The sequence below is a fragment of the Haemorhous mexicanus genome, chromosome 1 (assembly GCF_027477595.1).
Source record: "Haemorhous mexicanus isolate bHaeMex1 chromosome 1, bHaeMex1.pri, whole genome shotgun sequence".
Lineage (NCBI taxonomy): Eukaryota > Metazoa > Chordata > Aves > Passeriformes > Fringillidae > Haemorhous > Haemorhous mexicanus.
The window spans coordinates 159270714-159298480 of record NC_082341.1 but is presented as its reverse complement, the minus strand read 5'-3'; the positions used below and the strand labels follow the sequence as shown (position 1 = coordinate 159298480).

Here is a 27767-nt window from a genome sequence, read left to right as displayed (position 1 = left end):
CACAGATGCTTCTTTAGGATGTGTTTTTCCACAGAATGGTTTTTTTTTGGTAGTTTTTAAATGTGTCTGTAGTTCAGCACCAAAGAAACTTAGAGGGAACACCTGGAAAATGTTCAGTGTTGGTATAACTACAGGGCACACACCATTATATTCAGGTCTCATCACTGCAAACCCCAAAACATCCAACAACTTCAAAAAGCAACAGACTGAAGACATCAGTTCATTGCCTCCAAAAATGGAGTACATACAAACAGTGAGGGTCAATGTGACATTAGCACTGCAAGTTCCATTTACATTCCTTTTTTGTTGGTGTTGCAAGACTAGATAAATCAGCTTTCATACAAAAAAACCCCAAAAAAACCCAAAAAAAACCACCAAGGGACCAAAAATAGCCCTAGGACATAGGTAAAGGCACTACAGGACACAAACAGAACTTGGCAGGACAACACAAAACCATCCTTTCATGTCTCATGGGCAAGGTAACAAATCTCTCACAGCTGCATGTGGGCAGCACAACGTGGCCTAAGCTGCTTTCTTCTAAAATACCAAAGCAAAAATTCTCACCAAGACATTTCTAAATGTTTTTGGAAGCACAATGGTCGAAGAATACTGAACCACACTAGATAAATACAGTTAACTAGAGTTCAAAGGAATTGTTTGTAAAAAAAGTAACAATTTCAAACTACAATTACACATTATTCTTTGATTTCTTTGATACACTCAGTGTTAAAAAAAAGGCAAGCCAAATGAAACAAAAACAAAACCAGGAACTAGAACAAACAAAAACAAACCTCCCCCAAACCCTACCCTTACATAACAAAGTTTGCTTTAGTCCAAAATGCTGCTGAGTTTCAAAAGAAAGTCCTTATCACAGACTGCACAGCTGCAAAAATATACATTAACAACTACAAGATATTTAAGGACAGAAAAGTGTGTTTGAAAATGCAAATATAGTCCTATTTTATACTTTTCCCAGTAAAAACATTTTAGAGAAACAGTGTTGAAGTAAAGAAAATAACATTATTAAACCCAACTCTGCTCTTTGAGATGATCTTCAGACAAAAGCTTGACACAGAAACATACAGAAATGTATTTTATCCTAATTTTCCCTTCCCAAAAGGCCTCCAGTATTCCTGCAGATTGACATGGCTTAGGAAAGCAGTGATAGGTCTTTATGTTTTGTTCTCACAGAAAATGTGCAATGATTTTTGGTTTTTGCTACCTCAGCCTTTGCACAAAGGATGCTAAAACCCAAAGGAGAGAGTGATTTCAGTATTGCCTTGGGCCCTTTCTTTAATGCTGGTACAGTTCTAAAAGCCCTATTTTTATGGGACAGAGGAACAAAGAGAAAAGGTACAAGGAAGAAAAGAGGGTGCCACAAAAGGGCAGGAGAGAAGGGGAGAGACAGGGCAGGGAGGACCCAGGACACACAAACCAGAGTTGGGGCCCAGGGCCTGGGACTGGCTGCAACTCCAGCTGTCAGTGCTACTTCTCCTTCTGGCCTGGGACTGGCTGCAACTCCAGCTGTCAGTGCTACTTCTTCTCCTTCTGGCCTCCCTGCTCAGCATCTCAGGGGGACCACCTATCCTCCACCTAAGAACAACCTGAACACTAAGAATAGTTAGAATAGACAAAGCTGTAGCTTAAATATTACTTTAAAATGAACAGCTGGAGTGCACAGCCCAAAGATCATGGGCTGCCACATCTGGGTTTGCAGTTCTGCAAATCAAGACTTTCTCTCCTACAGAAACTCCTCCCAACACCGAGCAGCTTTGCCTAAACAAGGACTGGAGGACTCTGCCACTTTACAATACACTGTATCCTCTTTCACTGTATCCAATACAGTAGAATCAGCATCTTCCACCCCTCCTAAAAACCAGAGACACAACAGCACAGTGCCTTAGGACATCCCAAGAACGTGAGGCTATCTAAGGGATGGCAGTGGGTGTCTTTGCATCAGCAGAGCCCCACCGAGTCCTGCCCTGCTGCTCCTGAAGCATTCAAGTTCCCTTCAGCACAGGGCCAGAGAGCTCCCAGTTCCAGGGAGTGTCCCAGTACTGGGACAGCTCCCAGTCCCAGTTCTGCTGCTCCCAGCAGCAGACACCTTCCTGTATTTGTGTATGAAAGCATCAGTCTTGCCCAGGCTAATGGCATAGACACCCTCTGGCAGCAGAGAACTGAAATGTCTGCTGAGAACGGGTTCTCCACCCCCCTGGGCCAAGGAGGAGGAATTCCCATCCACACTCAGGGCTGCTCCACTGTCACCATCAGCAGAGGCCTCAGCAGGGTCACCTCCAGCACACCTGGTCAAACCATCCATGGCTTGTGCAGGGGCTGCTCCACTGTCACCATCAGCAGAGGCCTCAGCAGGGCCACCTCCAGCACACCTGGTCAAACCATCCATGGCTTGTGCAGGGGCTGCTCCACTGTCACCATCAGCAGAGGCCTCAGCAGGGCCACCTCCAGCACACCTGGTCAAACCATCCATGGCTTGTGCAGGGGCTGCTCCACTGTCACCATCAGCAGAGGCCTCAGCAGGGTCACCTCCAGCACACCTGGTCAAACCATCCATGCGTCTGCAGAGCTCCTGGCTCAGCAGCAACACCAGGGTCCCTCCTACACGAAGCACTCTGGCAATCACAGGAAAAAGAAAGGTTAGGTGTTGATCCTTCGTGGCATGCCTTTGCCTGTGCAGAGCTTTGCCACCACTGACACTTCAGATGCCACCTGCATTCAGTGAGACACTGAGTGTGTCACGGCTCACCTCAGTGAGCTGCACCTCCAAGAGGAATTTAAATCCTCCATCTTCTTACCTCTTTCTAAATGAGGCCCTTTCAGAACAGGGCCCTGTCCCGACTCCAAAACATTTCTGATGTTAGCAGTTCTTTCTATTGGGTTAGCAGGAAAGAGGGACTAATTTTTTACTCCCCTCAGCATTCTTTCAAGGATCAAGGGCACCATGAAGCCCAGGGTTTTGGAGATGGCAAAGGAACAGCCTCCCAGTGCAGCAAGGGCTGCTCAGATTAGCATGGTTCTGATTAGCCAGTTCTGAAACTGGCCCTTCCTTTTGGAAACTTCAAAAACCAGCCTTGTGGAACTTTTCCTATTCCACTGATCCTTAATGGCTTTCAAACACAGGAAGCAGAAAAAAATTAATCAATGTTTGCAATTAAATTTTCTAGGTGTATGTCCAAACATTACATGTGGCTTTGAAAGAAGGGAAAAAGAAATACTATCCTGACTCAGTTTACAGCAAGTAGTTTGAACAGCTTTACTGGTGGAGCTCTCATGGCCCCAACTCAGCACATCACTTTGGATGTCCAGAGCTACCAAAAGAACCCTTGGGGGGGGGGGGGGGGGGGGGGGGGGGCGCTCGGGAGTCTTGGAATGTTGCCAGAAGCACTTGGTGGCTTGATTTTGATCCATCTAGGGAGGTGCCACCTGTGTATGAGGAGATGAAACCTGTGAGAATCACTGGGGTGTGAATGGTGAAGGGAAGACATAATTATAGGGTGAAGCACAGATTTTGGGGTTTGGGTACAGGGGGGTTATGGAGACAAGATGGAGGGATCAGGGCGTGTCACAAGGTTCTTCTTTCTCCTTCTTGTCATCCATCTTCTGTGTGACACTGGCACTTGTGGATTGGTCTGGGGTGAAGGTGCACTTGGTGAGGAGGGTGATAGGTATTGGGAATAAAGAGTAAATATGATATATGTAGTTTTTGCTATAAAAAGACGTGACTGCCTCAGGGGCGGTCAGAGTGCCTTTGGCTGCCCTGCTGGTCAGATCCTGGCTGGGCAGAGAAGGAACTTTGTAGATAAGAGACAATAAACAATTCTGAAGACTGAAAAACCTAGAGTCCAGACTCATCTTTTGAGGCCCAGCGTGCAAAGAACCATCCTACGTGTGTGTGAGAGCAGAGACGGACAGTGGAACCCCACAGCCCCTTCCTCATCTCCACCTTCCTAAGGGAATATTTTACTTAGGATGGACTAATAGAATAAATAAGGCCAGAAAACAAGCACAGTAAGATTGCCACACCATTCTGTGGAGCAATGCCACCTTCTCCATTACCTTCCCACCACATTCCTGCATTGGCTGAGTGAGATCAACACCTGCTGAAGAGCAATCCTAGAGAAAGGGCTTCTTTTCAGGCAAGAAGTAGAGGGGAAGATGGCTTGACCTGTCTGTTAGAAGCAGCCCAGCTATCAGCTTGGCCCAACTCTGCCATCAAATGACGTGGTGAGAGATGAAAGGACACACCTAAAGCCAGCTTGCTAGCGAGGCATTCCTGGACAGCAAGGACATGCCCCTGGACACGCCCCTTCTTCTAGTGTGAGATCCTTCCTGCCAAGGCAAGCTGGTCAAAGCTGGGCTGTGACCTCAAAAAGGAAAGACTATGATTATACAAGCAGGCCTCAGCTAGAAAAGGATTATAGCTTTATTTGCCTGGCCATGCTTTAACTCTGCCCAGGCAGGCCTCTCCTCTTTCTCCTTTCTGCCACACTAGAGTGTGGCTCAGAAACATTTCCCCATTGTGCCTTGCAAAGAGCATTTGTGAGCATGGCTCCCACAGGATCCTCCCTTGGCAGCTGTGCTGCCATCGGCACTCACAGCTGGTGAGACACAACACAACAGCCTCCAAGGGACAAGTAACAGGCTGAGACCTCCACAGCCTGCACAGGGTCACACTACAGAGCTGGAGACTATGGAACAAAGCAGATCCGAAGCTGGCTGAGTGCTCAGATCACAAACCATCATGGCACTTCCATCAAACCCTGACCGTGCCAAAGGCCACACGTACCTCTCCATTTCATGGAGAAGATCTGGTAGGAGCTGGGCATCACTCGTGGTCTTGAACTTCTTCCCAAACGGAATATCCGAAATAACGCTGTCAAAGCTGTCTGAAGGCAATGGCAGCGCTGCAGAATAAAGGCAGGACTTTATTTATTTCTGACTGTGTGAAGAACGCACAGCAGTTCTGCTCCTGCTCCCCCTTCAACACTGCCTATGGGCTATGCACACTGACATAATCCACATTTTGGATTAGGCAGATTCACAGCTCCTTCTGCACTTGCCCTCCACCACGGAGACACCACCCCTCTGCAGACTGGGAGGAGACAAATGTGTGGTAGCACCATTCAGTCTGCAGAGTCTCTGCTCCTGAGGACGTCTGCCCCTGCAGCAAGACTCTCCTAGGGCACTACCTGGTCCCAAATTAACCACTGCCTCTCAACACCCAGTACATCTTAAACATGAAAATCATTGAGCAGAACACAAAAGAAGAGCTATGTTTGTGAGCACTTTACTCAGTGCAAACGTTCAAGTGCACATGTATGAATGGCAAGGAGCCACCTCCAATTCCTCTCCCTGCCCCTTTTCTCCCCCCAGGAATCTGGTTACAGCCAGAATCACTTGGATTCTGCCAGAGCTCATGCCTTTGACGGGTCACCTTAGAGCTTCTGCATCCCAGCCGAGGTCAGCTCCCCTAAGGAAGATGCAGCACTGCTGTCTGTGGTGATGAAGGCTGGCCACATGCCAGGCTGTGCAGGCCAGCTGAGACCCCTCCTTAGACCCTGGGGGTCCCTCCATCTCATGCCAGGCTGTGCAGGCCAGCTGAGACCCCTCCTTAGACCCTGGGGGTCCCTCCATCTCATGCCAGGCTGTGCAGGCCAGCTGAGACCCCTCCTTAGACCCTGGGGGTCCCTCCATCTCATGCCAGGCTGTGCAGGTCAGCTGAGACCCCTCCTTAGACCCTGGGGGTCCCTCCATCTCATGCCAGGCTGTGCAGGCCAGCTGAGACCCCTCCTTAGACCCTGGGGGTCCCTCCATCTCATGCCAGGCTGTGCAGGTCAGCTGAGACCCCTCCTTAGACCCTGGGGGTCCCTCCATCCTGTGCCAGGCTGTGCAGGCCAGGCTGAGATCCCGGGGATCCTCCATCCTGTGCCAGGCCATGCAGCCAGGCTGGGATCCCAGGGATCCTCCATCCTGTGCCAGAGGCCATGCAGCCAGGCTGGGATCCCAGGGATCCTCCATCCTGTGCCAGAGGCCATGCAGCCAGGCTGGGATCCCAGGGATCCTCCATCCTGTGCCAGGCCATGCAGCCAGGCTGGGATCCTGGGGGTCCTCCATCCCGTGCCAGGCTGTGCAGGTCAGCTGAGACCCCTCCTGACACCCTCGGGGTCCCTCCATCCCATGCCAGGCTGTGCAGGCCAGGCTGAGATCCCGGGGATCCTCCATCCCCTGCCAGGCCGTGCAGGTCAGCTGAGACCCCTCCTGACACCCTTGGGGTCCCTCCATCCCATGCCAGGCTGTGCAGCCAGGCTGGGATCCTGGGGGTCCTCCATCCTGTCCCAGGCTGTGCAGCCAGGCTGGGATCCCTCCTCACATCCTGGGGGTCCTCCATCCTGTCCCAGGCTGTGCAGGCCAGCAGGCCTGGGCCCTGCACAGACCCTGGGGTCCCCCATCCCTCAGGGTGCTCCAAACTCACTGGACACAGCCTTGAGCAGACAGCAGGACTAAAGACTTCCAACAGTCCCTCCTAAACTCTGCTGAGATTCTATGCCAACTTTTCTACAACTAGCTGGAGATGTTTCCTGGACCATTCTCAGGTCAACACTTGGAGCACAAGAACTGGGTATCAATTTTATCTGCAAATGAAAGGACATGCCACCTACAGCCTTGCTCAAGACATGCAGAACAGCTTCTGACCAGTGATGGAGACACCAGTTTGCTCTGTTTAGGAAACCTGACAGCTGAGTACCTTCCATTATACTAGAAACCAAAGTCAAATACAGCTTTTAAGTGAGAAATAAACCTACCTTTTTATAAAAAAATCAATAATGTTTCTTACCATTACAGTAAGCAATAAATACTGCAAGGTAAAAAAATATGTACATTTCATCACTCATGCACAGGGAAACTCAGCCAGCTTGTCTGTCACAGATTTCATATAGGCACAATTTAGCCTCAGACTCTGAGGTCCAGAATAAGGTCATGAAATTATTTCCTTCTCTACAGAATAGCTTGTAAATCAAGAGCAAACAGACTCCCTCTTACAGGAGAAGGGAACCATCATTCAAAATACTACTGCAAAATATGAACAATTCAGCTCAGCTTAATGTGTCCTCACTAATACTCACCCGTAAATTTAACCTAAATGCTGCATTTCATTTGGATTTGTCCTGGCTGTGTTCCACTAAGATACAAAGAACTCTCACATGGTACATACTCTTTATGGTATTGTGGTGGTAAATCACGCATTTACCATGGAGAGAGACAACTACTGTCCATGGCAGACAATTGTGATTTTTATTGTCTTCTGCTGACTTCATTCTTACCAAAGGTCCAGGTGCAGGCAGCAAGGAGGAAGTACAAATAGTTATCCCTTCACCAGCACCAGAGTCACCACCCAGCTACTTGTTGTGAGTTAGCTTTTGAAAGTATCACCTCAGGAGAACCTACCTGTACAATCCCAGAAACACAACAAATCCACCTGGAAATCCCACAGACATACCTTTCACAGAAGCTTTCAGCAGCTCAATCTTATCCACCAGGCCTGCAGCTCTGATATTGCCATCTGCACCCTCTAACTGCGAGTCACTTATATCAGCACCCCAGTAACAGGCTTCCTGTCCAGAGGGAGAGAGAAAAGTAATTTTGTGAACACCACAGTTCTTTATTTCATAAACCCTTCTCGAACTGCCTTGTTGCACAGCTCTTGCAAGACAACCCCCTTTCAGGGACATCTGCTGTTGTTATACAAAGCAATTCACAATCCAGAGGGTGGAGGAACGGAGGAAGTATGTGCTGCCTCCACTCTTTTAATGTTCACAAATACATGCTGTTTCCACTCTTTTCATGTTCAGAAATATTAATGTTCAGAAGTATGTGATGTCTCCACTCCTTTAATGTTTTGGTCTGCTCAAGACACTTGAAATGACAGAAATACCAAGAGCATGTCCTAACAGCACGACCCCAGCTAGGTACAGCCAGCCCCACTGCCCCTAATGCTGACAACTGTCCCATGACACCGACTCCTCAGACCCCAGGACAAGCCCAGGAAGCTTCACAAGCTCATGGCTGCCTCACACAAACCCTGCAGTGGGAATCACCAGCTGCACCAGCCTTCAGGACACATTCATCTGGGGGAACCTTTGTACCAAATCTTTCTAGCAGCTGCCTAGAAAGACTGGTTTGGTTTCACCTTTCCAGGCAGAAATGGGCTTTGGCCTAACTGGCAGAGAGAAAACCCTGTCCCACAAGTACCAGTTTCCCTGCAGGGGTCCAGCAGCTGGGACTGTGGTACTCACAGGCCACTCCTTGGCAGCCTCCAGCAGGATGGTTCCTAGCCCACACATGGGATCCAGCACAAGGCCACCAGCCTACAAAAACAGAGGGGTTACTGCATCCCCAGCAAGACAGACTCCTCACCCAGGACAGAGCTCACAGAGGGATGTGCATAATCCCACTGAACCCAGCACAGGTTAACAAGAATCTCTGGTAATCCCTGGCTAGACTTGCCTGTAAGGGAATATAGTGAAAAGCACCAGTAGCTTCACTGCAGACAGCCCTGAGGAGACTTTCAGGAGGAAATATTACAAGTGGACTGCAGATAGGTATTGGTACCACCGTGAAAAGAGATCACATTTCCTTGGAAAAAACACCAATCAATGTTTCATTTTTTCACTGTCAAAGAACAGCAGAAAAAATCTTACCACTTAGACATGTACCTGTACAGGGATTACCAGCTCTGTTGAGAAGCCCCTGGAGTTACAGCAGACACCTGGCTGAACTGCAGGTGACAGCACACTCATCACAGGCATGGCAGACCCCGTCCACAGGCACTAGGGAATGGGGCACTGAAATCACCCCACTCCTCCCCAGTAAATGCAGCATTGAAATCACCCCACTCCTTCACAGCCAGTGGGGAGGATGGGGCACTGAAATCACCCCACTCCTCCCCAGCTCCAGACCCCACAAGCAGCACCCCATTCCCTTAATTCAGGACCCATTTCTTCACAAGGAACATTCACTGACCCTGATTTCAGCCAGAGATGCCATGGCCCATGCCACTGTTGACCGCAGTCCTGCCGTTCTGATATACTCTCTGTTTGCCAATGGAAGCCTGCAGACAGCAAAAAACCAAAAAAGTTAACTAAAACAGCAGCAGAATCACCCAGAAAAGCCCATGTGATGCCAAAGAACATATGAACAGGACAGATCTCCTGAGAGACAGAGAATTCTGCTTTTAACCATAATTCACTGCAAAGTCTGGTCTGTGTGTTCATTTAAAACCCAGGCAGATCACAAGACTTATTTGACAACAGTGATTATCAAACCAAAAGATAAATACTCATGGTGGATAGCAAGATTTACAAATCCTGTCTGATACTGCCACAACAAATCCGGTGGGGAGAACACTTACCTGAAAAGAGGAATCCCCACCACAGAGTGAATGTCATTAAGATGTACAAAGATCTAGAAGAGGAAAAAAAAAAACCAACTCCAACATTTTAAAGTCTCAAACTGATACGACAATAACTCATTTAAACCAGAAATAGATGCTTCTACAACCTCTGATTTCAGTTTTTAAGAACAAAAATGCATACTATAAACAATAACAATTAATTGGAAGAAATCCTACTAGATTATCTGAATGCCACTTTACAGATTATTTAATGCTTAATCAAGCTGAGGGGTATTTTGTCAGCCAGGAATCCATCAGCAAGCACTTGAATTTATAAGGGGGCCTATTTTTCCTTAACACAGCATAGGAATTTTTAGTTATAAATCCATTTACTGCAAGTGGAAGAATATTATTCACTGTATACTAGCAACAAAATAATAAATATTTTTAAAACACCAACTAAACAAAAAAATCCAAACCAAACCCCACCAAACAAAAAAACCCAAAACAAACAACAACAAGCAGCTGCAGGCAGCTACAAGAACTTGATCTGCTGTACCATAGAGAACATCCCAAAAGAAGACTCAGCTCCCCAGCAGGTCTTGCATGACTGCAATCCCTGCCCCCAGGAAGCACAAAGAGAAACACGACACTGCTGGAAAATCCCAGTCCTCAGCACTTGAACAGCTTCAGACAAAAACCTGAGCAAGAACAGGAGGTGCACATGAGCCTCACCAAAGTTATACATAGTACACAGGGCTCAGTGTGGGCACCAGTGCCAGGAAATGAACTCCAGAGTTTCTGCAGGTCTGGGATCTCTCAGCATCAGAGCTGAGAGCAGCTTCCACAAGCCAAGGGCAGGGATGGACAAACATCCCTGGAGAAACACTCCTTGTCAGGAGCAAGGAGTCCTCTGGGAGGTCTCCAGGCAGCTGCACCAGCGAGGGTGCACAAAGGGAGCTGTTTGCTATATGTGGAGGAGCCTTCCCCCAGGCCTTTTCTGCCCTACTCTCAAGTCCAGCTCCTTGAGAACAGCCCATGCTGCCTGCTCCCTTCCCCTCCAGAGGCCACAGACACTCCATGGCTCAGGTGAGTTCCATTTTCACATAGTCAGAGCCCAGCAGTATGTGATCCTGAAACGCCTCCTCTGGAGATCCTTTCACAGACACCCCATGGCTCAAGTGAGTTCCACTTTCACACAGTCAGAGGGTGCTGGATCCTGCAACTGCTCCTCAGGGGATCCTTCCCTTCCCACACAGGCAGACCCAGACCCAGACACACACACACACACACACCAGGGCCACACACATGCTGATTTTTGGGTAAATTCAGCAGCAGGAAGACCAGCAGGGACAGGCCATGGTCCCACATGCAGAGAGAGCGGAGAACCAAACCAGAGGCGTCAGGATGAGTCTGGAAGCATCCACAAGCACACAAGCAGTCCTACCTCCAGGTCAGGGTCCCGCAGATCAGCACGCCACCTGCACTGCTTCACCAGCGCCAGGCCAATGGCTCTTCCGACCTCCTGCGAGGGAGAGAACAGTCACAGGCACGAAAAACCACAGAACTGGGGAAACTGCAGAGCACAGCCTTGGATGCACAACCCTCAGAAATCATGGGGAAGAGTCTATGCCTAAGAGAGTAACTCACACAACTCACAGCAGAAGAGGTAGAACAGGGCAGAGCAGGTGAGTGAGGGGCAAAGCAAACATAGCACAAGGCAAACAACCAATGCTCAGCTGCAGCAAGAGAGGAGAGGCAGAAGTTCCAGTCCTGACCGAGTCACAATAAAACATCCACCTGAGCTGGACTTGATCCTTGTGCATCCCTTTCAACTGAGAATATTCTGTGACTGCCACCATTTTGGAATCCTTAATCACATGCACAAAACACTTCCAGTGGCTCTAGGGCAGATTATCCAACAGAAAACCTGCAACTGCACAACTACAGCTCATAGTTTTAATGCTTTCACTACATATAGAAAGCTCTGATTACCTTCAGAGTATAGGCTCAAACACAGCACAAAGTCTCACCTCACCAAGGTACTAGCTTTAGTAGGAAAAAATCTAAACTACTGACACCTTCCAGTAAGAGTAACCTGCCCAGATGGGAAGAGGGCTGAATGGAACAGACCCCTGGAGGACTGCATGTCACGATTCTTTTCCAAGGACCAAGCTCCACTTCTCCCAAGATTCCCAGGGCTGTATTCCTGAAGAACAAATTCTCCCCAATACCCAACCAGAGGCAACTGAAGCTGTGAGTTCTGGCTTTTACCCCTTTGTCCACACCGCACAGCTGAGAGGAGTCTGGCCCCACAGTCCTTGCAATGGCCCTTCAAGTAGCTGTAAATTATCCAATTACTCCTCAGCCTGTAGAGGCCCAGAGCCTCAAACTCTTACCTTTGCTTTTCCTCAGCAAAAGGTATTGACTTGAAAAACATGAAGGGTAATAGTGCACAGAAATCAAAACCAGCATTTGTATTTCCACTTGTTTAAGGTGAATGCAGGTTAAGGGCTTTTTGAGAAAATACAGAAAAAGCTTACATCAGTTTATTATTCCAGAAGACACAACACAAGTGAAATGACAAACAAACTACACCTCTCTGTTCACCCTTGCTGAATTCTTTTAAAGCAGGTACCTCAGCATACCTGTGAAGTCAGTATTCTGGCAATCGCTCCACTGCAGCGACATGACACTCTGAAGCTGAAGCTAAGCTCCTCACTGGCAGCAGGATCCTCTCCACTGCCTCTGGAAGGCAATTCTGAGCAAGTCCTGCTCTCAGGCCAGCACTCCTGCCTGCTCATTCTGTCTGGTGCCTCACAGGTCTCTCCAGCTCCCACCTGACACTCCTCAGACACAATTGCCCTCACTTGTTCCGTTTTCTGCCTTTTACTTGCAGTATTTGTCTCTTCTTCTGACTTTCTCTTCAGAGCCAATGTGTTTTCTTGAGAGCCATCATCTGTTTTCCCCTCCAGTCCATGAAGCTTTCTCCAAACAGAGATAATATCCAGCCAGTATTTTGGGTTCTCAATGACAAGGCTTTTAATCTCATGAAGCATTTTCCCTGGAAGAAAAAAAGCAGTTTTGGGTTAAGTACCTCAACCTCAGCATTTCACTTCCCTAGGGACTGAGAACAGCTGTTCACAGCAGCTGTGTTCAGATTTCATTCATGTGTGAGTCCAGAATCCCAGGCACAGCTGAGCTCTCAGCACCCACCAGGAGCAACACAGGCACCCCTCTGATTACCAGCTCTGCACAACCAGGACTAAATCCCACAAGGGTTGAATTGTGCATGAGAACTCAGCAGCTGTAGAAAACCAGAGCACCTGCCAGAGTCATTCCCAGGGACAGAGCACCAGTCTACCATGCCACCCTCCCCAGAAAGCACTTGGCACAGGTTTAAGTGATGCAGAACACTCTCCAGAATTGAAAGACATACAAACATGAATTACTTTGAGTCATCTCAGGCAAAACCAAGTTTATTCTCTCAGAAAGAAAATTTCTGCTTCCCATTCATCACTGTGCCTTCAATCCTGCAACACACACCTACACGTGTGGGCAGTCCCAAGCTAGCCACAAGAGAGGCATGAGGAACAGAGAGGCCAATTCACTTAAATATGTCAAAGCTGGTCGAGGAAAAAAAATAAAGGTCTTTCTAGTTATCACTTAAAATCTTAGAATCATGATCAAATTTCATCCTCAAAGCTGAAGGTAATCTCCCTAATAAAAATCCAGCAGCAGGCAGCTATCCATCCATCTAACTTGAAACTCTCACTCCAACATTGACAGAGAGCATGACCCAAGCAGCTGAGACTTAGAAGGAAGCTGCGCACTTAGGAGTAAATTGACACAATATATAGGTTGGGATTCACCTTGTTTAACAGAAAATAAGACTTGTTAAAATAAACACAAGAGATCCAGGACTGAACTTTGGTTTTCGGGTGGAGTATTATTCTCTTTTTTGGGGCTAGGCGGGGAGAGAGTCTCTAAAATACACATATACACTCAGTGCCGGCAGAATACAGGCTGCAAGGTAGCTATTGAAATAATTTAAAAGCCCTTTTCAGGTCAAAAACATGTTGAAAACACACATGGGTGAAAGACACTTCAGAATCGATTACTGTCAATTAGAACTACAGCCACCAGTAAAAATAAAAAAAAACACTTCAATGTTATAACCAGGACTCAAACCAAGGCTTCCCGTGTCCGTACCTCTGTTCCCGGACACTGGCAGCGGGCTGTGCTTCTTCAGCAGCAAGAACAGGCGCTCCCCCGACCGCAGCTGCCGCAGCTCTCCGGGCCCCGCCGCCGCCCTGAAGAACACTTTTCCCGAGACGCAGTCCACCTCCGGGGAGAACACCCATCGGACCAGGCCGGGCGGGAGGGGTGAGGTCCTCCCGCAGCCCCGCGGGCAGCGCAGCCCCAGCTCCCCGGAGGGGAGCCCCTCCGACCCGGGCAATCACCGCGCGGGGGGACGGCACAGCCCGGGCCGTGCTCGCCGAGCTCCGGGCGCGGAGCTCCCTGCTGAGCCGGACCTGACCGCCCGGCTGGTCACTGGCTCCGGCTCCCCGCTCACCCGGACACCCCGGCTGGTCACTGGCTCCGGCTCCCCGCTCACCCGGACCGGACCCTCCGGCTGGTCACTGGCTCCGACACTCAGCTCACCCGGACACCCCGGCTAGTCACTGGCTCCGGCTCCCCGCTCACCCGGACCAGACCCTCCGGCTGGTCACTGGCTCCGACACTCAGCTCACCCGGACACCCCGGCTAGTCACTGGCTCCGGCTCCCCGCTCACCTCGGTGGCGCCGAGCCGCGCCCGCACCTCCCGCGCCAGGAAGGGCTCCAGCCCGCGGCCCGCCGTGCAGAAGAACCGCGCGGGCTCGGCCGACGCCATCTTGAAGAGGCGTGGCCTGCTGGGGGCGGGGCCCAATTCAGTCAGATTAAATTAAAATTTAACTAAAAAATTTAAATTAAATTAAAAGTAAATTTTGAAAATCCTAGTTAGCTCCCTGCAAAATTCCATACTGTTATTTGAGTAACTGCTCTTTCACTCAAACAGGGCAGCACAGACTTGAACAGCTCTCTACTTTTGAGAAGTTCAAGTTGCTTTTGCCTCAATTGCCAGATAAATGTGTGAGTTTTGGGAATTACTAATGGAGAACAGAGTTTTCATCTGGAGTCTGCAAATGCAATATGCAATCATATTGGAACCGAAGCATTTGGAGAAGACAGAAACCTTCAAGATTCTCACGGAAAAGCTTTCAGCATAAATGTCTGAGAATTACTCATTTAATATTTTTGTGCAGTTGTGTGTATTATTCAACAGACAAGACTCAAATAATGTAAAGTGAATGAAAAAAAGGTAATGAAAGTGTAAATTAGCACCCACCCCCTCTCCACAATGGTATTTAATAAACAGCCAACAGGTGTGAAAACATTAGATTGTGTTGTTCTTACTGAGTTCAGTACATTCAAATACAGAAATATTTTCTGGACTGTTTAAAAGCTTACCCAGGAGAAAAATACCAGAAAAATCACCACACAAATCCTGCTTTAAAATTCGTCATCTTTAACAATCCAGAAAATTTCACTACAATAGGTTAAAGTTTCTTCTAGAAATAAACTTCAAACATCAAGTTTACAAAGACTTAGGAGCCTGAGCAGAAGCTCATACAATTCAAGGGTTGTTCTCATTACCACCTTCCACAGGACAGCACGACTAAGTCACAACTGTCCACAATCTAATCCTCAATTGTCACAACTCAGACCTGAACTTTGGAGTCTGCTGCTAAGTGCACACACACAGCTTTATGTCTCTATGAGCAGGATAAGGCAGATAAATGTATCCCAGTAGACAGGAACAATACAGCCTAAAGGAATTAGTGAGTCCCTTTGGGAATCCTAAATGAACATTTAAAACTAAACTGAACGCAATTTCTTAAAAATCATGGGCTGAGAGGAATAAGCCTCTTTGCAAGAGTCAGAATTATTATATAATATATTATATATATTATATATATTTATTATATAAAAGAAATCTGCACACATAATGAATGTCAGTGATGGAAGCATACACCAGCAATCCAAATCCCTGCATGACAGAAGATGCCAGTTCACTAACAAATCTGAATTTGTATCTCAGAGAAACATTTACAGTCATACAAATCCACTGCACTAAATCTATGTCCACAATATCCTCATTTAAAAAAAGTCACAACATAGTATCTAGTGAGTGCATTTGGCTTGGCAATTTTGATTTCAACTATCTAATTCGGACATGGATCAGAAATCTTCTCTTCTTGCTATAAAACTCAAGGAAAAAAACAAAGCTCTAGAGAACGTGACAAAAGTGTTAACTCTCACTGAAGTGTCATTGAATAAACTTTAGCCTCATCAGAAAAGTTGGAATCAGAAAAGCTGGAATTGGGTGGGGGTAGGGAGGAAGGATCAAAATTGGGGGAGAAAAAACCCTAAAAAGTATCATTTAATCTCAGAATGGTTTACCTGAGAACGCATCTTAAAACTCGTCCAGTCCCATCAACCTGCCACGGGAAGGACACTTCCCACTGTCCCGGCCTGCTCCCAGCCCCATCCAGCCTGGCCTCGGGCACTGCCAGGGACCCGGGGGCAGCCACAGCTGCTCTGGGCACCTGCGCCAGCGCCTGCCCATCCTCCCAGGGAACAATTCCTGCCCAATATCCCAGCCCTGCCCCCTGGCAGTGGGAAGCCAGTCCCCTTGTGCCGTCCCTCCGGGCCCGCGCCCCAAGCCGCCCTCCGGCTCACCCAGAGCCCTACAAGGGGCTCTGCTCTGCTCTGCTCTTCTCTCCTCCCAATCTCCTCTCCCTTCTCCTCTCTTCCCTTCTCCTCTCCTCTCCTCTCTTTCCTTCTCCCCTCCTCTCCTCTCCTTCTCCCCTCCTCTCTTCTCCCCTCCCCCGCCTCCCCTCGCCTCTCCTCTCCCTTCTCCCCTCCTTTCCCCTCTCCTGCTCCCCTCTCCCTTCTCCTCTCCTCCCTCCCCCTCTCCTCTCCCGCTCTTTCCCCTCCCTCAGCACTCAGTCTCACTGCGCCCCCTGGCGGGCCCCGCGGGGTGTGCGCATGCGCGGTGCGCGGGGCCGTTGCCATAGCAGCGGGAGCCAACAGGGAGGTGCCGCCATGAGCCCGCCCGAGGTGGAGCCGCTCGTGGGCCGCAAGTACGAAATCAAAAGGCGCCTGGGCAAGGGGGTGAGTGCCTAGCGGGGACTGGCCTGGGGGAGCTGGGGTGGCCTGTGGGAGCACGGAGTGCCCATGAGAGCTCGGGGGGCCCGTGTGGGGTTCAGGGCACCCGTGCGGGCTCCAGGCGGCCCGGCGGAGCTGAGGGGGTGTTTGGTAGTTCAGACGCCCGTGGGAACTCTGTCTGTCGCTCAGGGCCCTCTGGGACCCAGGGGAGCTCTAGGGGACTCTAAAAAGTAAATAGTAAAATAGATCTGAGTCTCAAAGTACATTCTCTTTGTGCCTGCCAAATCTTTCTACATTTACTGTGACCCCATCACTTCGGATCATGCTGCATCAAGTCATATCTTCTCTATAAAATGTATTTTTAAACGTAAGCCAGTGGCAACTTCTAATATATGACTGCTCAGACAGCCTCTAAACCCTCCCGAGTTATCTGCTTTACTATTCTGGCAGCTCTTTGCTATCATTTAGTTGCATTGATAACAGTATTTAAGTATTTCCCTCATTATGTTCACAAAGTCAAGGAGTCACTGAGGTGGAAAAGCCCTCTGAGGCTGTGGAGTCCAGCTGCTCCCCCAGTAGTGCCAAGGCCACCACTGACCCCTGTCCCCCAGTGCACATCCACGTGGCTGTTAAATCCCCCCAGGAATGGGGACTCCCCTCTGCCCTGAGGCAGTCTGTGCCAGGGCTGCACAGCCCTTTGCAGAAAAGTTTTTTTTCCAATATCCAACCTAAACCTCTCCTGGCACAACTCAAGGCTGTTTCCCAGTTGCCAGCAGGGTAGTAATGTACCACTTATCTGAGGTACTTGTACAACTGTTTGTACTGCCTGATGGCTGGGAACCACACATGTTACTGGGAGGCCTCCTTGATGTCCTTACATGAGTGTTTAATCACTAGAATCATACATTGCTGCTCTTTTTTTGTACAAGTATTTAAGCAGTAAATGGGCATTTCTGAGCAGGATGTGATCCCTTTGTGTAAAGGTAAGGCAGCTCCTAGGCTGTGAAAAGTCCAGATTCAAATCTATGGCCTAAAATGAAAAAACTGGATCTGTACCACAAGTGAGAATGAGTAATCATCATTTGCAAGTATCACAGTCATGCAGAATAGGGAAAACACAAGTAGAAGTTCCCGTTCCCTTAACAGACAACACAGCTTTTAATTGAAAAAAAAAGTTTAGTGTTGGACCTGACAGTGCTGTGTTAGTGGTTGGACCCAGTGGTTTTGGAGGGCTTTTCCAACCTCAGCAATTCTGGGATGCTGTCACTACAGACTTTGGTAAAAAGTCTCTCTCCATCCTTCTTACCACCCCCCTTTCAGTTCTGAAAGAGCAGAGTAAGTTGTCCTTGGAGCCTTCTCTTGTCCAGACTGAGCACCCCAGGTGTCCCAGACTGGCTGCAGAGCAGAGGGCCTCCAGCCCTTGGAGCACCTCCGTGGCCCTTCTCTGCAGCTGCTCCAACTGCTCCGTGTCCTTCTTGTACTGAGCAGCTCCAAGCTGGATGCAGTGCTCCAACTGGGAATCTCACCAAAGTCAAATGCGGGGCAGAATGATCTCTCTCGACCTGCCAGCCACACCATGGCTGGTGCAAGCCAGGTGCCATTGGCATCCTGCCACCTGGACACACCTGGGTTTTGTAAATCCCCCGATGAAGGGGAGAGAGAATGATGCATCTGACTCCACCATCAGAAGGCTAATGAATTACTTTATCATACTGTCCTATGTACATTGTATCTAAACTGAATCTGCCAGGCACTCACTCTTGCTCACAACTGCATAGAACTGCACTCATCTCTGATTCTCTGGTGACTGTCCCATGACAGTCCCACACACACACACTTCTGGGCCCTGATAGGCCAAGGGAACAAAACATCCTCACTTTGGGTAAACAATCTCCATATTGCATTCTACTTTAGCACAACACAGGCACAGCAAGCGAGATAAGAACTGTGTTTTCCTTCTTCTCTGCTTGTCTCACAGCATCTCTCTGTTCAGAGGGCATGTGAATACCACACCTGGGCTCATGTTCAGCCACTGTCACCAGCACCACCGGGTCCTTTCCAGCTTCCCAGCCACTCTGTCCCAAACCTGGCATGTTTCATGGGGTTGTTGTGGCCCAAGAGCAAGACCGTGGCCCTGTTGACCTGTGCACCACTAGCCTCGGCCTATCCATCCCATCCCATCCCATCCCATCCCATCCCATCCCATCCCATCCCATCCCATCCCATCCCATCCCATCCCATCCCATCCCATCCCATCCCATCCCATCCCATCCCATCCCATTATCCCATCCCATCCCATCTCATCCCATCCCATCCCATCCCTGCAGCCCTTCCAGGTGATGCTGGCACAGAGGGAGATCAGGCAGGACCTGCCTGTCACAGCCTCACACCAGCTGGGCCCAATGCCCTGGTTTGTGGAATCCTGGCTGTCCTCCTTTTGGTGCGTCCCAGGACATGGTTGGCTGTCTGGGCTGCTAGTGGACATTGTCAGCTCATTGCCAGGTTTTTTTCCACCAGCACCTCCAAGTCCTCAGGGCTGCTCTCCATACAGAGTTCTGGAACCACAGAACATTCTGGGTTGGAAGAGACTTCAAAGCCTGCTCATTCCTACCCCCTGCCATGGGCAGGGACACCTTACACTGTTCCAGGTTGCTGCAAGCCCCATCCAGCCTGGCCTTGGACACTTCCAGCAATGGGGCAGCCACGGCTTCTCTGGGCACCCTGTGCCAGGGCCTTACCACCCTCACACAGAGGGATTTATTCCCAAATCCCATCTAAACCCGACCCTCTGGCAGTGGAAAGCCCTTCCCAGTTGTGTTGTCCCTCCAGGCCCTCGTCCAGAGTCCCTCCTGAGCTCTCTTGGAGCCCTTTCAGTGGCTGGGAGGAGCTCTAAAGTCTCCCTGCAGCCTTCTCCAGGCTGCCCAACCCCAACCCTTTCAGTGTGTCTCCTGAGTCTGTCTCCTTGGCCTGATCTCTCTGTCTCCTGTGTGGCTCCCATCACCCCTGCTCCAGTCCGTCACTGCGCCCGTTCTGGTGTCTGGGCCTGGGCTGCGTGCAGGTGCTGGCCCCCTGCTCACCTGCCCTGCTTCTCCGCAGGCCTACGGCATCGTCTGGAGGGCAACCGACCGCCAGACAGGAGAAACAGTTGCTGTTAAAAAGATTTTTGATGCTTTCAGGAACAGAACAGATGCTCAGGTGAGAAATTACTGTCCTGATGTGTTCTGAGATGTGGTGAGATTCCATAGGTATTTTCAGGACTTTTGTCTCTGAAAGATGATAATTATGCACATAACAATACAGTCTGCAGCTATATTGGGATAAAAACAAGCAATAAATATCAAGCTTTGTGTATCATGGCATGTATAAAAGAGGAGTGGATTTAACCCTGTCATTGAACTGCATCTCTGTTCTGCTGTTCTCTTGAGGTGATAATAAACTGTTTTTTCTTTATTTCTAGAGAACATTTCGAGAGATTATGTTCCTGCAGGTAATGTCCATGTTCCCCCTCTTCTCTTATTTTTTATTATCTCTGATGTCTAAGTATTTTCTTCCCACTGTTTTCCAAAATATAGTGCATTCTGCACCGTCTTGGCAAAGAGCCTTTCAGGCTGAACCCACCTGAATAAAACACTCTCCATTTGGGTTTGTTTTTACTCTTTCCCCATTTTTAGCAATGTGTCTGCTGCACAGCACATCAGCACCTTCTGTCACTTACTGCTGCTTTGTGGATAGAAACTGTTTTCTCTTATATTTTAACTGCCATGATTGGAGGACAGCTAGGGTAGGAGAGGGATTTACACTCCAAAATTGTTTTCCTCCATCATGCAGTAAGCAATTTAATCACTTAAAATAATCTAACCAAAAAAAGGGAAGTTAGGCAGGGAATAAAGACTACTGTTGTTTTCATATAATTGACTTTATCAGTGGCTTTTCAGTTATCTGTCCTCTCCTCTTTAGACTTACAATGTAGAAACATCAATATTTTGGAATAATGTTGTTATAACTTGTGATTTTCTAAGGACACAAGTGAGGCAGGGCTCATAGAAGAGGTATTTCCTAAGACTGCCAAGTTTAAGTAGGAAAGAGATTATTTTTTTTAACTTTTTAGTCATTCTTGAAGCCTGAAATAGAAGCTGCAAACTTTAAAGCTAAAAATAGAAACAGTTCCTTAGAAATGAACTACCTTAGAAGTTTGATCATCTCTGAAGGTTCAGCACTCTTGGAATGGATGGATGGAGTAGGAGCAGGGGAAAAAGGATATTTCTTCTGAAGGAAAGGAGGAGTCACTTGGCAGAGGAGGGCAGAGAGAGGGAAGTTAATGTGCTGCTCAGCCCACACTTCCATAACTTCTGGTGCTCAATAGACTTTAAGAATTTTAGTTTCCCCTCCTATTTTAAAGCTCTTTCTTGAGGTTCAAGACTGAGGGCTCAGAAAGGAAAAGATGTGAAAAATACTCTGTTATTCCTAATGGCATGTTTGTCTTTATTTGTTTGTCTGTGCATAATAATTGTTTTGTTCAATCTTGATGTTGATCACAAGGTCATTTGATGGACTAGGTTATTGTTTTATGTTGTGTATCTCAATTATTCTAACGGAGAAGTTGCTGTAGAATCTGGGGTGCGAATGATTCTCTGATGCTCTGGTCATTGCTTGCAGGTTTTGTGTTTGCTGTTCAGTGTAGTTGTAGATCTTCAGGTGTATTTTAGGCCAATTTTAGAATGTCATTTTGGTAAGTGTGTTAGTAGCATTATTATTCTTTAAGCAAAGATTAATAGAACTGGCCCTGACAAGGTTGTTTTCCAGGTAATGTTATTTTTTAGTACAGATTGAAGTTTTGTCATGACTTTCTGTTATCAGTCCCAGGGCAAGGCAGTGTGAGACAGTGGAATTTTCCTTCTTAAATAGTACTCAAGTAACACTGCCCAGATTTAGCTGCATCTCTAGAACAATACCCCCTTTTGGGTAAAAACCTTCTTTAGATTATTTGGATGGGTATTGTGGCTGTGCTCAGAATGAAAACAAAGTGTATGATGGGCTGGCTGTGTCTCACTGCCTTGTGAGTGTTTTCACAGGTTGCTGCAGGTGCATGTGTTGTTTTGGGAGCTTTCCTGGATGTTACATGTTATAAAATGTCTCAGTATTATGAAGTGTTTACGGTGTCCCTGGCTGCACAGAAGTTGGGAATAAAAGCTGTTAAAGCTGGGGATGAACTTAATGATCCTATGATGTCAGTCATGGGAAATGTCAGTCTGTGAAATGTCAGTCATGGGGAAATGTGAGGATGGCCTCCACCTGCAGTGTGGTACCTGTGGTACCTGTGTTCAGGTATCTCTGTCTGATCTACATGCAGTCAGTTCCTCCGTGCAGCCTGTGAGTGTCTGAGCCAGCCCTCAGATCGACATGTTCTGATTGTTGATGACAGCTATGATCTATTTTCATGCCACAATAATTCTAATTCACGATAAAACACATGATTTTGACAGCTGTGTCTCTTCCCTGTGCAGGAATTTGGAGAACATCCAAATATCATCAAGCTGCTCGATGTTATCCCAGCAGAGAATGACAAGGACATCTACCTCATCTTCGAGTCCATGGGTGAGACTCAGCACTGCATTAGCCAGTCAAACCCAGCCTCTCTTAGGATTTAGCTTTGTTATCACTTTGGTAGTGAATGCTCATGATACTATTGATATTTACTGATGTCAGTATATTACTGGTGTATTACAGAGACTGATTTACATGCTGTGATTAAGAAGGGGAATTTGCTGAAAGACATCCACAAATGTTACATTCTCTACCAACTCCTGAAGGCAACTAAGTTCATCCACTCAGGGAATGTTATTCACAGGGATCAGAAGGTACATTTCAGTCATGGTCTGTATCCTTCACTCCAGCTTTCTGTTGAACACTAAATAAAATCACAGATTGATTTGGGATGGGAGGGCCCTTCAAAGCCCATCCATTCCCACCCCCTGCCATTGACAGGGCCACCTTCCACTATCCCAGGTTGCTCCAAGCCCTGTCCAGCTTTGGACACTGCCAGGGATGGGGCAGCCCCAGCTTCCCTGGGCAACCTGTGCCAGGGCCTCACCACTCTCACAGGGCAGAATTCCTTCCCAATATCCTATTTAACCCTGCCCTCTGCCAGTGGGGAGCCATTCCCCCCTGTGCTGTCCAGGCTGTTTTCAAAGTCCCTCTCAAGCTCTCTTGGCACCCCTTCAGGCACTTGAAGGGGCTCTAAGGTCTCCCCTGGAGCCTTTTCTCCGCATAGCTCCAGCTGTCCCAGCCTGTCTCCGTAGGAAAAGTATGAAGGAATGTACGAGACTAGTAAAAGAACCTTGATAATCTGCTGTTCAGAGAGTAAAAGGCTCATCAGTTGTGCTGTGTCCCACGCAGCCTTCCAACGTGCTGCTGGATGCCCAGTGCCGTGTGAAGCTGTGTGACTTCGGGCTGGCCCGCTCGCTGTGCCAGCGGGGGGAGCCCCAGGCCGGCCCCGCGCTCACCGAGTACGTGGCCACGCGCTGGTACCGAGCGCCCGAGATCCTGCTGGCCTCCCGCCGGTGAGTCTCGGGGGCAGGGGAGCCTGGCACTGCACCACTTGCACATTGCTTTGTCTAAACGTCTTCAGTCTTTCCATTGTCAGTGTCAACAGATGCAGTGTCATGTCAGTAATCTGTTTTCTCAGTAAACAATTAAACTTCTGCAACACAAAAACCTCTTAAGAACATGTACATGTCCTTCCTGTGTTCTTAATAGTGTCAATGGACATACACGAGCAGCTCATCTGCTTGTCACCCTTTCTCCCACCAGATTTATGGCTTCTCCCTTAAACCCACAACTTTACAACATCTGCTTGAGAATGTCAATCTTCTTTTCAAAATTGAAGCAGTGTTTTTTGATAGACCTTCACAAAATATTCCCTAATCGAATGTTAAACCAGCTGCCTGTTCCTTGGGCTAAGTACTTTTTATAAAAATTAAATACGAAAAACCAGAAAAGACAATAAACAGATGCGGGGTAGTATCCCAACTTTTAAATGTGGGTGTTTTGCAAACTGTCCCATACCCACTGTTTGGCATTTACTTTGCTTAAAAATGTAATTCTTAAGTAATTGTAACTACTTGGTACATGCATTATGACCAAAGAACAATGTTTATATTCATTCTTGGTCATATGAAAAGGATATAATACCTTGTTCTGGCATTACCTTTAATATATTACCTTGTTCTAGCATTTCCCTGTAATGTATTTTCTTTTATGGTTTCTTAGACTAGACTTTGAGTAAGATAAATCTCCTTTCTGTTTCATGCTTGCCAGTCTCAGGATTCCCAAATGTTATTCAATTTATAGTTCAAATTGATGTTTGAGAAGTCACTAAGCACACTTTCTAACGAATAAATCAATGTAGGTGATGTGAATACCAGGTACAGGAAACTATTTGCTTGATTTAATCCTCCCTCTGTTCTGTTCCTGTTTGTAGTTACACTAAGGGTGTGGACATGTGGAGCATTGGCTGTATTCTTGGAGAGATGCTGCTTGGAAAGCCTCTTTTTCCTGGAACATCAACAATGAACCAAATAGAGCAGATCCTGAGGGTCATCCCTGCTCCGTCCCCAGAAGGTAGGACTCTGCTGTGGGGAAAGGGATCTGGAGAAGCGGCTCAGTGGCAGAAAGCAGCCTGGCTGGGTCAGGGAAGAAGGTATTTCATTCATTCTGGCACCTTTCCAAAGGAATTAAAATCTTCATCTTGATTGTTAGTGTTAGAGAAAGTCAGAAATTCAGATATCATGGTGCTCTGCATCTGTTGCTGTGAAAATGCGAGTTTATTAACTGTATGATTAATAAATAAGAATTCAAAAATCAGCTTAGAAACTTCCTAAGCATTCCATCCCTCTTCCACAGATCTCCGACCAGGTTCTGTGTAGATAATTTCCTACATTAGTATCAAATATTGGCTTTCCTTTGTAAACTGTGCAGCTCTTGGCAGTAACAGTATGGTTTTTTATTCTTGCAGATATTTTGGCTCTGCAGTCGGAGTACAAGGCCTCAGTTATTAAGCACATGAGTTCCAGGTAAGCCTGAGGTGTTTGTGTGTCTCAGATCATCTAATGTAGGACCCTGGAGTCATGGAACCACAGAACAGTTTGGGTGGGAAGGAGCCTCAAGGCTTATCTCATTCCACCCCCTGACATGGACAGGGACACCTTTCACTAGACCAGGCTGCTTCAAGCCCCATCCAACCTGGGCTTCCAGGGATGGGGCAGCCACAGCTTCTCCAGGAAACCATTCCAGTGCCTCAGTACCCTCACAAGCAATAATTCCTTCCCAGTACCCCATCTAACCCTCCCCTCTGGCTGTGGGAAGCCCTTCCCACTTGTGCTGTCACTCCACACCCTTGTCCAAAGTCCCTCTCCAGCTGCCTTTGAGCCTCCTACAGCACTGGAAGGGGCTCTAAGTTGTCTCCTTAAATAAAAATTATTTAAAATATGAGTAAGATTTGGTGCTTAAAACTGATTTTTTTCAAGATACTTTCTTCTTCATTATGTTCACAATTGTATTTAGGATTTCAAAATGCAAAACCAAAATTTTTGAATTTTATCTTCTCTGTAAATTGCAGAGAAGTATGTTTCTATAATCTCAGGTCTAGATTTGTGGGATCATGGGGCTGGGAAGTGATGAGCCTTAAGGTTCCTTCCTGAACAAACCATTCTAAGATTCAGTGATTATGGCACACTTAGTGAGTTAACTTGTGCCTGGTGTCACCTTGACATGATCCTGGAATTGTCACTCCTGCCTTCACTGGAAGTTAGACACTGAGAGCTTGTATCATTTTTTTCTGACTTTTAGGCAGCGAGTAGCATTTGAGGAGATTTTCCCATCCTCCACTCCACTGCCTGCCTTGGATCTGCTGAAGAAACTTCTGGTCTTTAACCCTGACAAAAGGCTGACAGCAGAGGAGGCTCTGCAGCATCCTTATGTGAGCAGGTGAGAGTGACACCAATGTCCAGCTTCCCCTGATGGCTTCTAAGACATTACAAACCTGCTCTTGGCACACATTTTCTTTAAATGCATTACAGAAAAAATGGCAAAGCTAATTCTTTATTTTCTCCAACCCTATTTACACGAGATTGTTTAACAATCCTGTTTAAATTTTAATAATCTGTTTCCAGTCAGTGAATTACATGATGTGTTCTCATTCCCTCAGATTCCACTGTCCTTCCAGGGAGCCCTCTTTGGATTTTGATGTGATCCTTCCTTTGGGTGATGATGTCCAGCTGTCTGTGGCAGAATATAGAAGTAAATTATATGAGGTACTTTCATTTTCCCAAATCCTAATCCTCCAGGTAACCAGCCATTCTTACACACACTTAACAAATTCTGTCATCGTCTTGTCTCTGTGTTCCCCTGGGCTTTCTGTACCTGCTGGCACAGGTACAGCTGGGTGTTTGATCAGTTCCATACTGTCCTAATCTTTGAGAGACCTTTACATGTAAAATTCCCACAGGGCAAAGAAAAATCTCTGAAGCATGATGTCTGAGAAAGATTCACAGAATGGTTTGGGTTGAAAGGTACTTTAAAGATCATCTAGTTCCAAAATTTGACTTACCCTTGCAGATATTTATAAGTATTCTTCTTTGTTTTGATGTTTTATTTTTCTGCTGTATTGCTGTGTTAAGTCTAACTAGCTTTTCTGTTCTGCAGATGATCCTTGAAAAGAAGTCAAAGAGCCTTCCAAAGGAGCAAGGGCAGAGAGAAAACGTTCAGCTGAGCCAGTCTGAGTCCAGCTCACCTCTGCCAGGTTTCAGCTCAGAGGCTGCACCCACCAGGAAAGGCCAGCAAGAGCCAGCACCCCCTCTGCTAAACCCTTCACATGTGCACCCTGGATCCACAGCTGGGGTCCAGCCAGCAGGGTCCAGCCAGAGCAAGGATTTGGCCAGAACTCTGGGTCAGAGATCACAGATGAGTGTGATGATATACAACCCCATCACACACACCACTGTGCAGAGTGGGTACCACCCTCCTACACTGGGGTGTGACCCACCTTGGGATGTTGGTGTGGGGAAGAGAGCGTGAGTGCTGTAAAATAAATGGAGTTGGCATGGTAAAATGAGGGGCTGGAAGTGTGGGAGGGAAATGACAAGAACAAAACACTGTTGAATAAGTGTTGAGTGTGGGACTGTCCCTGCCTCAGTCAATGTGTTCTGTGTTCTTCTGATTTTCCTACTTTCTCTCATGTTTTTCCTTCTGCAGGAAATGCAAATCCTGGTGCTGGGATCAGGAACTGTTCTGCACCACCTCAACAGTCCAGAATCTCCAGCAATGAGAAACTAGGGAGACAAACCACATGGCCAAACACTCGGCTCTCTCCTACAAGTGTGCAGAACCTTTACAATGTGAGTAGCTTAACTTCTAGCCCTTACCTGTGGTAACCTGGGTCACAGCAACTCCCTGTAGTGCTCCAGGCAGAGTGGCTGGAAAGCTGAAAAGGTCACCTGCTGGTGCTGATGACAGCAGCTGAACATGAGCCCAGGTGTGCCAAGGTGGGCAAGAGGTCAGTGGCGCCGGGCTTGTAGCAGCCACGGTGTGGCCAGACACCCAGGGCAGTGACCTTCCCCTGTGCTGGGCACTGCTGAGGGAGCTCCAGTCCTGGGGGCAAGTTTGGGCTCTTCCCAACAAGAAAGGAGGGGCTCTATTGAGGGGCTGGAGTGTGTCCAGAGAAGGGAGCAGAGCTGGGGGAGGGTCTGGAGCTGCAGCAGCAGCTGTGGAGAGAAGGAGGCGCAGGGAGGACCTTCTCAGTCTCTGCAGCTCCCTGACAGGAGGGTGCAGGCAGGTGGGGGTCAGGGTCTGCTCAGGAAACAAGTGGCAGGATGAGAGGAAACGGCCTCAAGTAGTTCCAGGAGAGCTTTAGGTTGGATACTGGAAAAAACCCACCTGCAAAGGGCTGTGCAGCCCTGGCACAGACTGCCTCAGGGCAGTGATGGAGCCCCCATCCCTGGAGGGATTTAATGGCACCTGGGGACATGGGTCAGTGTAGTCTTGGCAGTGCTGGGGGAGCAGCTGGACTCAGTGGGCCCAGAGGGCTTTTCCAGCCTTAGTGATTCTCTGATTTCATGATTCTGAGGATCTAATGAGTTACTGTTGCTG

General features: G+C 47.9%; 2 protein-coding genes across 6 annotated transcripts in view; one reads left to right on the top strand and one right to left on the bottom strand.

The window, feature by feature from the left end:
* Positions 1-1503: 1503 nt before the first annotated feature.
* On the bottom strand, positions 1504-14332 carry THUMPD2 (THUMP domain containing 2). Of its 5 annotated transcripts, none has more exons than XM_059869381.1 (11): positions 14206-14332; positions 13622-13754; positions 12058-12473; positions 10857-10934; positions 9428-9480; positions 9040-9127; positions 8733-8846; positions 8313-8384; positions 7517-7631; positions 4805-4922; positions 1504-2630 (listed from the first exon to the last, which is right to left on the bottom strand). In XM_059869381.1, exons 1-11 carry the CDS (start codon positions 14302-14304, stop codon positions 2012-2014), a joined length of 1905 nt encoding a protein of 634 aa, XP_059725364.1. In that variant the 5' UTR covers positions 14305-14332; the 3' UTR covers positions 1504-2011. The 5 variants fall into 5 exon arrangements, with proteins under 5 accessions (XP_059725364.1, XP_059725396.1, XP_059725389.1 ...); XM_059869413.1 differs by lacking the exon at positions 14206-14332 and adding an exon at positions 14028-14081; XM_059869406.1 differs by lacking the exon at positions 14206-14332 and adding an exon at positions 13986-14008.
* Positions 14333-16486: 2154 nt separating this feature from the next.
* The window catches only part of MAPK15 (mitogen-activated protein kinase 15), a 14365-nt gene continuing 3084 nt past the window's right edge, over positions 16487-27767 (top strand). The window contains exons 1-12 of the mRNA XM_059869361.1: positions 16487-16628; positions 19719-19817; positions 20080-20109; positions 22127-22217; positions 22350-22480; positions 23019-23182; positions 24103-24242; positions 24637-24694; positions 25470-25607; positions 25828-25933; positions 26325-26628; positions 26874-27016. Coding sequence (XP_059725344.1) covers positions 16503-16628; positions 19719-19817; positions 20080-20109; positions 22127-22217; positions 22350-22480; positions 23019-23182; positions 24103-24242; positions 24637-24694; positions 25470-25607; positions 25828-25933; positions 26325-26628; positions 26874-27016 — 1530 coding nt within the window. The 5' untranslated portion in view covers positions 16487-16502. The remainder of the gene's footprint in view (positions 16629-19718; positions 19818-20079; positions 20110-22126; positions 22218-22349; positions 22481-23018; positions 23183-24102; positions 24243-24636; positions 24695-25469; positions 25608-25827; positions 25934-26324; positions 26629-26873; positions 27017-27767) is intronic.

Excerpts from the sequence above, each read along its gene's own strand:
- THUMPD2 (XM_059869381.1), bottom strand. The coding sequence starts at position 14,304 with ATGGCGTCGGCCGAGCCCGCGCGGTTCTTCTGCACGGCGGGCCGCGGG. Across the intron at positions 12,474-13,621 it reads GCCAGTGTCCGGGAACAGAG|GGAAAATGCTTCATGAGATT; the intron begins GTACGGACACGG and ends TTTTTCTTCCAG. Across the intron at positions 8,847-9,039 it reads CATCTCTGGCTGAAATCAGG|TGCCTGTGGACGGGGTCTGC; the intron begins GTCAGTGAATGT and ends CCCATTCCCTAG.